This window comes from Pinus tabuliformis, chromosome 1_2, assembly GCF_031772625.1.
Source record: "Pinus tabuliformis cultivar Carrire ecotype Pingquan chromosome 1_2, CPIR1, whole genome shotgun sequence".
NCBI classification, from domain to species: domain Eukaryota; kingdom Viridiplantae; phylum Streptophyta; class Pinopsida; order Pinales; family Pinaceae; genus Pinus; species Pinus tabuliformis.
In genome coordinates, this window is record NC_142298.1 from 496754932 (window position 1) to 496763638 (window position 8707).

An 8707-nucleotide genomic window follows, 5' to 3' on the forward strand; every position below is an offset into this window, starting at 1 on the left:
TGTAATTTCAGGTGTAACCTAGACTAGATGAAACTTGAAAATTTACCCACTTTCAAGCTCCAAACCATCAATAAACTTCTAGAAAAATAAAATTCTTGTAGTCAAGAGTAATCAATGAAATCTTGGCCATGAAGAGACGTTGCAAGAAATCCATTTGGTCTCGGACAGAGTAATTATTGCAGATAAAACGAGAATTAGGATAATCCTAGGGTTACTTTAAGTATCCTATCCTGATCTATATTATTAAAAAATTTATGCTTGAAAATATTAGCAGATAACGAGAGTGAGACCCTTTCGACATAAGAACCCTACAATGTCAATGAAACCTTTTAACAACACATAAAGCGAATCCGCTTTAAATATTATCTTAATTTACATAACCAAGTGGCCTAACAAAACAAACAAGATCAACAATGCAACTTTGGATGCTTCACAATATGATTTAATTCTTACATGGGGTATCGTTGAGATTTTACAGCTAAGAATGAAATGCAGCTGAGAGGGCAAAAAATGGGAAAGACAATTGGGAGCAAACCTGAAGTTGCTGTAGCAATCGCTCCAAGGCATAGGCTTCCTCCGAGACAACAGAATAGACATAGGTGGATGAAATTCGCGATACCCATCGCCCAAACTGGGATCAAACGCTTTTAATCGGGGAGTCAATTAAACTAAAGTCGCAAGGAAATAGATGAATCTTGCGCTGCTCTTGCTATCTAAAAGGGGTTAGTGTGTTTATTATGGCCCCTTCTTCGTAGCTTATTCCCTCCCCACAGTAACGCATTCATTTACCACGGATCGGAAGAAGAGAGCTTATTGTTTGTGGAAACACTTCGAAGATATATATATATATATGAGAGAGAAAAATCATTCATTTACCACGGTTTCTTGGTTTCGGTTTCATTCCTATTGTATTTTTTAATATTTTACCATTATTAATATTTTATATTAAAAATTAATTGAGTTACACATTTTTTTTATTAACAAGTAATTATATAATTTTTTTTTTCAGCATTGAAATATTTTACGAAGGTAAACATTAATACATACATAATAAAAAAGAGAGTTCATACTAAAATAGAATTTTTTTTTAATTATTTTATCTCTATAAACTTATATAAAATTATATTATTTAAGATAGGTATGGAAATATTTTCTTTATTATTTGAAGAGTGAAAGTGCAATATCAAAAAATTAAGGAGAATGAAAGTGAAACACTCAATTATAAAATGAGTCTCTTGTAGATTTTTAATTGTTTATTTATATGGTTATTTAATTTTTGTTTTTCTGTTCTGGTTGACATTAGCCAAACTTATTTTATTATTTTTTTAGGACAATGACATACTTACATGTCTCAATGAGCCTCTACGTGATTTTTAATTATTTATTTATATGGTTATTTAATTTTTGTTTTTTTGTTCTGGTTGACATTAACGAAAAATATTTTTATTATTTTTTAAGGACGTGACATACTTACACATGTCCCTCATGCTGCATTGTAGAATGAGTCTCTCTTCTATTTTTAATTATTTATTTATATGGCTATTTAATTTTTGTGTTTTTTGTTGACATTAGTTAAAATTACATGTCGCTCATACTGGAGTGTAGAACGGGTATAGATCCATTTTAACCACGGATCTACCAAGAGCCGAGACAAATCAAATTTCAAACTTGAAAAAAGATTTACAAGTCAAGAGATTTAATCCCTTTTAGGCTTGATAAATATGTGATTAAGATAGATATATTGTGGTAATTTTTCATTGTTTATATTGTATTTTTTAATATTTTACCATTATTAATATTTTATATTAAAAATTAAATGAGTTACATATTTTCCTCTTATTAAGAAGTAACTACATTATTTTATCTTTAATTACTTTTTCCTTTCAAGCATTGAAATATTTTACTAAGGTAAACATTAATACATACATAATAGAAAGAGATAGAGCTATATATATATATATATATATATATATATATATATATTTGAGCAGGCCTAATGGTTAAGAGAATGTGTTTCCTCTTAAGAGGCCACAAGTTCAAAACCAGAGGGGGGTAGAGTATGTATGCCTTCGTAGACTTAGCAGTCAAATCGTTGTGCGGAGGTGGGTCCCTTGTCCCACAAACAAGGGGGTTTTAATTGTTTATTTATATGGTTATTTAATTTTTGTGTTATGTTTTGGTTGACATTAGCGACATACACATGTCCCTCATGTTGGATTGTAGAATGAGTCTCTCTTTTATTTTTAATTATTTATTTATATGGTTATTTAATTTTATTTTATTTTTTGTTGACATTAGCGAAAATTATTTTTATTATTTTTTAGAACAATAACATACTTACATGTCCCTCATATTGGATTGTAGAATGAGCTTCTCCGTGATATTTAATTATTTATTTATATGGTTATTTATTTTTTGTTTTTTTCTTTTCTTTTCTTTTGGTTGACATTAGCGAAAATTATTTTTATTATTTTTTGAGGACGTTACATAATTACAGGTCCCTCACTGGATTGTAGAACTAGTATATATCCATTTTAACCACGGATCTACCAAGAGTAGAGACAGATAAAATTTCAAACTTGAAAAAGATTTACACGATCAAGAGATTTAATCCCTTCTAGTGTTTGGTAAATATGTGATTAAGATAGATCTATAGTGGTAATTTTTCATTGTTTATATTGTATTTTTTGATATTTTACCATTATTAATATTTTATATTAAAAAATAAATGAGTTACACATTTTCCTCGTATTAACAAGTAACTACATTATTTAATCTTTAATTATTTTTTCCTTTCTAGCATTGAAATATTTTATTAAGGTAAACATTAATACACACATAATAGAAAGAGAGAGAGTTCATACTGAAATAGAATTTTTTTTAATTACTTTATCTCTATAAAGTTATATAAAATTATATTATTTAAGATAGACATGGAAATATTTTATTTATTATTTGAAAAGTGAAAATGAAATATCAAAGAATCAAGTAGAATGAAAGTGAAACACTTGATTGTAAAATGAGTCTCTCGTAGATTTTTGATTGTTTATTTAGTTTTTTTTTTTTAGTTGATATTAGAGAAAATTATTTTTATTATTCTTGAGGACAATGACATACTTACATGTCCCTTATACTTGATTGTAGGATGAGCTTCTCAGTGATTTTTAATTATTTATTTATATGGTTATCTAAATGAAAATTATTTTTATTATTTTTTTAGAACATGACATACTTACACATATCCCTCACACTGCATTGTAGTATGAACCTCTCTTCTATTTTTAATTATTTACTTATATGGCTATTTAATTTTTGTTTCTTTATTTTGGTTGACATTAGTTAAAATTATTTTTATTATTTTTGAGGATGTGACATACTTACACATGTCCCTCATATTGGATTGTAGACGGGTATAGATCCATTTTAACCACCGGGTATAGATCCATTTTAACCACTGATCTACCAAGAGCTTGAAAAAAGATTTACACGAAGAGATTTAATCCCTTCTAGTGCTTGGTAAATATGTGATTAAGATAGATCTATAGTGGTAATTTTTCATTGTTTATATTGTATTTTTTAATATTTTACCATTATTAATATTTTATATTAAAAATTAAATGAGTTACACATTTTCCTCTTATTAACAAGTAACTACATTATTTTATCTTTAATTACTTTTTCCTTTCAAGCATTGAAATATTTTACTAAGGTAAATATTAATACATACATATAGAAAGAGAGAATTCATATTGAAATATATATCTATATATTTAATTACTTTATCTCTATAAACTTATAGAATATTATATTATTTAAGATAGACATGGAAATATTTTATTTATTATTTGAAGAGTGAAAGTGAAATATCAAAGAACCAAATAGAATGAAAGTGAAACACTGGATTGTAAAATGAGTCTCTGGTTGATTTTTAATTGTTTATTTATACGGTTACTTAATTTTTTATTTTTATTTTTTTGGTTTTGGTTGACATTAGCTAAAATTATTTTTATTATTTTTAGGACAATGACATACTTACATGTCCCTCATCCTAGATTGTAGAATGAGCCTCGCGGTGATTTTTAATTATTTATTTATATGTTTATTTAATTTTTGCTTTTTGTTTTGGTTGACATTAGCGAAAATTATTTTTATTATTTATAGATCCATTTTAACCACAGATCTACCAAGAGCTGAGACACACATCAAATTTCAAATTTGAAAAAAGATTTACAGGTCAAAATATTTAATCCCTTCTAGTGCTTGGTAAATATGTGATTAAGATAGATCTATAGTTGTAATTTTTCATTGTTTATATTGTATTTTTTATTATTTTATCATTATTAATATTTTATATTAAAAATTAAATGAGTTACATATTTTCATGTTATTAACAAGTAACTACATTATTTTATCTTTAATTATTTTTTCCTTTCGAGCATTGAAATATTTTACTAAGGTAAACATTAATGCATACATAATAGAAAGAGAGAGAGAGTTCACGATGAAATAGATTTTTTTTTTTTAATTACTTTATCTCTATATCTTATATAAAATTATATTATTTAAGATAGACTTGTAAATATTTTATTTATTATTTGAAGAGTGAAATGAAATATCAAAGGACCAAGTAGAAGGAAAGTGAAACACTCGATTGTAAAATGAGTCTCTCCTTGATTTTTAATTGTTTATTTATATGGTTATTTTATTTTATTTTATTTTTTGGTTGACATAAGCGAAAAATATTTTTATCATTTTTGAGGAAAATGACATACTTGCATAATTATTTATTTATATGGTTATTTAATTTTTGTTTTTTTTGTTTTGGTTGACATTAGCGAAAATTATTTTTATTATTTTTTGAGGACATGACATACTTACACATGTCCCTCATATTGGATTGTAGAATGAGCCTCTCTTCTATTTTTAATTATTTTTAACGTGACATACTTACACATGTCCCTCATATTGGATTATAAAACCAGTGTAAATCCATTTTAACCATGAATCTACCAAGAGCCGAGATAGATCAAATTTCAAACTTGAAAAAAGATTTACACGTCAAGAGATTTAATCCCTTCTAGTGCTTGGTAAATATGTGATTAAGATAGATCTATAGTGGTAATTTTAGATTTACACGTCAAGAGATTTAATCCCTTATAGTGCATGGTAAATATATGATTAAGATAGATCTATAGAGGTAATTTTTTCAGTGTTTATATTGTATTTTTTAATATTTTATATTAAAGATTAAACGAGTTACACATTTTCCTCTTATTAAGAAGTAACTACATTATTTTATCTTTAAATACTTTTTCCTTTCGAGCATTGAAATATTTTAAGGTAAACATTAATATATACATATTAGAAAGAGAGAATTCATACTGAAATAGATTTTTTTTATAATTACTTTATCTGTATAAACTTATGTAACACCCCCAAGTTGCATAAAGTTCCACTAAGATTATTATGTTTGTTTTTACTAAAATGATATTTTAAATATTATTTAATTTGATAAGGATTATGAACTATTATTGGAAGGAACTAAGAAACACATGAGGTAATTACCTAAATTATAGGTGGTAATACTTTAAATAAAACTATTTGTTCATTTAAAAGAACACTTGCCAAGAAGTGGTTACCCTCTGCCTGAGAAAGGTAATATAGAAAGGGGCACAGAGTAGAAAAAGGACTTCTAGAGCTAGGTGGAATGGGTGGAATAAACTTGTGGGAGAAACTTGCTCAGCACAGTCAACCTCAGGCCTTAAGTACTGACTATAACTGGACTAGATCCAGCATGGGAAGGATAGAAGGTGCTCGGGGGAGAGGTGCTCGGGGGAGAGAGTCTGGACGTGATTACCAGACTGAGGAGAGACCTTTCGAAAATATTGTGTTTCACAGGTTAATTGTTAAAATGAGGTAGCAAGCTTCTTAATAGACCTAATGTTAAACCATAAATATTATTAAGTACAGTAGTCATTATTATCTGTTCCTTCACGTTAATTAAAAGAAAACTAAATGAGAAGTCATTAAAAGAATCATTGTTGAATTGTAATAACAATTTCACGCAGAACTATTCATATCTGTTAAATAGAATAACTATATGATACTGTACTTGCTAATTTTGAATGCATAGAAAGGTAATTATGATGATGAGCTACCTTTAACAGTTTTGAATGTTTATGAAGAATTCCATAGGAAACAAACCCACTGATAGTAGAACAGATTACATTACTAATCTGGCATAAAAGCAGAAACTATCATCTAGAGTAGAATCAGTGAAAGATTAAAATACTGATAAGAATTCCCTGGTCATGATAAACATGTATCATTGTAAATTCAGAAGGAAAACCAGAGAGTAGAAATCTTGATGCATTAAAACAGGTTTATATTGTAAACATCGAAACCCAAAAGAAAGATAGTAAAATAGCCTCTCGACATGGTAGCTACCGCAAGTCAGCCAAGATAGCCTCTCGACATAGTAGCTACCACAAGTTGACCGAGATTCATAACCTTAGAAGTATTTATACGTACGTAAATCAAAAATGAAAACAACAGCAAATGCGAGCCTCCATTACCAAGTCACTACAACTCAACTCTAATGTTCATATTCCCAGGTTATGCGCAAGAAATAGGCATTTGTTGCCTAGACTGCACGCACAACCCATACGAACATAAATAAACCGCTTCGGTGAATAGAAAAGCAATAAACAAGTATTTAAATGAAACTCAACAGCCGAGCAACGCCACTACCATTAGGGTTTGAAATAATTATTACATATTGACTTAAAACATAAAGGACCGACTCGAAAGCCCTTTCAAACTCGTGACAGTTACAGGCCCACATTGGAAAAATTACCGACTGTAAAGGTCGGACAAGTGATTTAACCCAAAACCAAAGAGAATCATGGAAAGTCGTGTCCTAATACTAAAATTCTTCATTTATAAAAGAAAAACAAATGACCTCCTTTATCCTACGACAGAGTCTAGCTCCAACCTGAAAAGCAGTGGCGATAATGTGAGCTTCTAGAAAACTTAAAAGTCGAAAGCTTGAACTCAAATTATCCGGAGGACAGCGTATCTACAAGCCATCAGAAGGTAAGGTTAGTTTTACCTTTAGAGTCAAACCGGTGGTTCGATAATAGAAAACTCAATTCATATATAATATATTGATGAGCTTACCTGAGATAGGAGTATGCCTTCGATAAGTCGCCCACCTGAAAGGGAAAAATGAGAACCCTGTGTTAGGAATAGGAAAACCATGCAAGAAGGAGTGTAATTGTGAATCTTTAAGGAAACATGCATTGAAAACAACCAATCACACCTTCGTCGATGGGTAGCGACTTACCAGCGGTAGAAGATATGAACAGTCTAATGACTTCATTCATCTCCGAAAATGCTCCAGTCGCCTCTGTACAGCATCAGAATAAGAACCCTAATGACTTTCCTGAGTGTAAACAGTCTTCCAAACAGTAATATTTCTTTTGGGACAGTTGAATGAAGGGTTACTTGTTCGATGCGTTGGATAGGTACTCCTATTTTCAACCCTCGCGAAGTGCCATGGACAAAGCTTCGTCAAATGCCATAACCCAAAACCTTATAGAGCAACACGGAGCCGAAGTGTGCTAGAAACAATGAGAAAGGCCAGCACCGATGCGGGAAGTTGGTTAGGGTAATCACTAGCCCATCCCTGTTGTCGAATCACGAGTTGGAGATCGACGATGGAGAACTGTGACAGATGGTGGACGCACACCGAAGTCTTGTCCTTTGGGATATACAAGCACCGCGTGGAGGCTTGGATGAGAACCAACGCAACACGGTATCGTGTAAGGCCATGTGCACGAAGACCTGTCGCAGTAATCAACCATAAATCATATTCAATGGATTGGTACTGCCAACAGGTGGCACAACCCTTGACGTGAAATATCATTAATATGCCCAAATATTTGTATGTATGCCGAATATTATCATTTGTATGTGTGTCGAATGGTTAGTAAAGAAGTCAGGTAAAGGCACCATGTATGAAAGAATTTTTTTTTTACTATGTTTAATTCAGTTTGTAAGGTTTAGGTGTTACAAATGGTATCAGAGCCAAGTTCGTACACTGAGGCCCTTTGGGAATAGCTATGTACAGGAACTGTGTGCTTAGATTTTAATTTAAACTACTTATATGTGAATACAGATAACAGAAAAGGGATCACATAAAAAAAAAAAAAAAAAAGAATAGCAAGTTCAACATGCAAAGGAACTCAGGACCACTGAATCACCCAGAGCAGCCTATGTGAATGCTAACCCAGATATATGGATTCAGCTGGGTGAAGAATCTCGACAAGCCAATGCAATATTACTCGAAACGGTGCAGCAGTTGTGTGCAGAAATGACTAGTTTGAGAACAGATAATGAGTGCCTGCGTGTAGAACAGGAAAGAATCTTAAGAAGTTTGTTGAACCGACAAAATCAGCACTACCTAGATCCCAGTGTAGAGGATCAGGAAAAGACCCTGACTGCTCAAAAAAGGGAAGAAAATTTTGAATCTGCTGAAAGAAATAGAGAGGAAGATGAGGGGCCCTCAAACAATGTATTTGACCAGCGGAAAACTAAGAAGCAAAAGTCAGAACCACAGACATAATTACAAGGAGAGTTTAAGAAAATTAAGCCTTCCCTTTTTTAGGGAGAATCTGAAGAAGCTGCGGAAGCCTGGTTAATTGAT

The 8707-nt window shown here is 30.6% G+C and overlaps 1 protein-coding gene across 1 annotated transcript in view; it reads right to left on the reverse strand.

Moving 5' to 3' along the window:
- LOC149206501 (protein OS-9 homolog) overlaps window positions 1-823 on the reverse strand; it is a 178714-nt gene extending 177891 nt beyond the window's left edge. The window contains exon 1 of the mRNA XM_089395446.1: window positions 536-823. Within this exon, the coding sequence (XP_089251572.1) occupies window positions 536-623 (88 nt within the window). The 5' untranslated portion in view covers window positions 624-823. The remainder of the gene's footprint in view (window positions 1-535) is intronic.
- Between the last annotated feature and the right edge of the window lie 7884 nt (window positions 824-8707).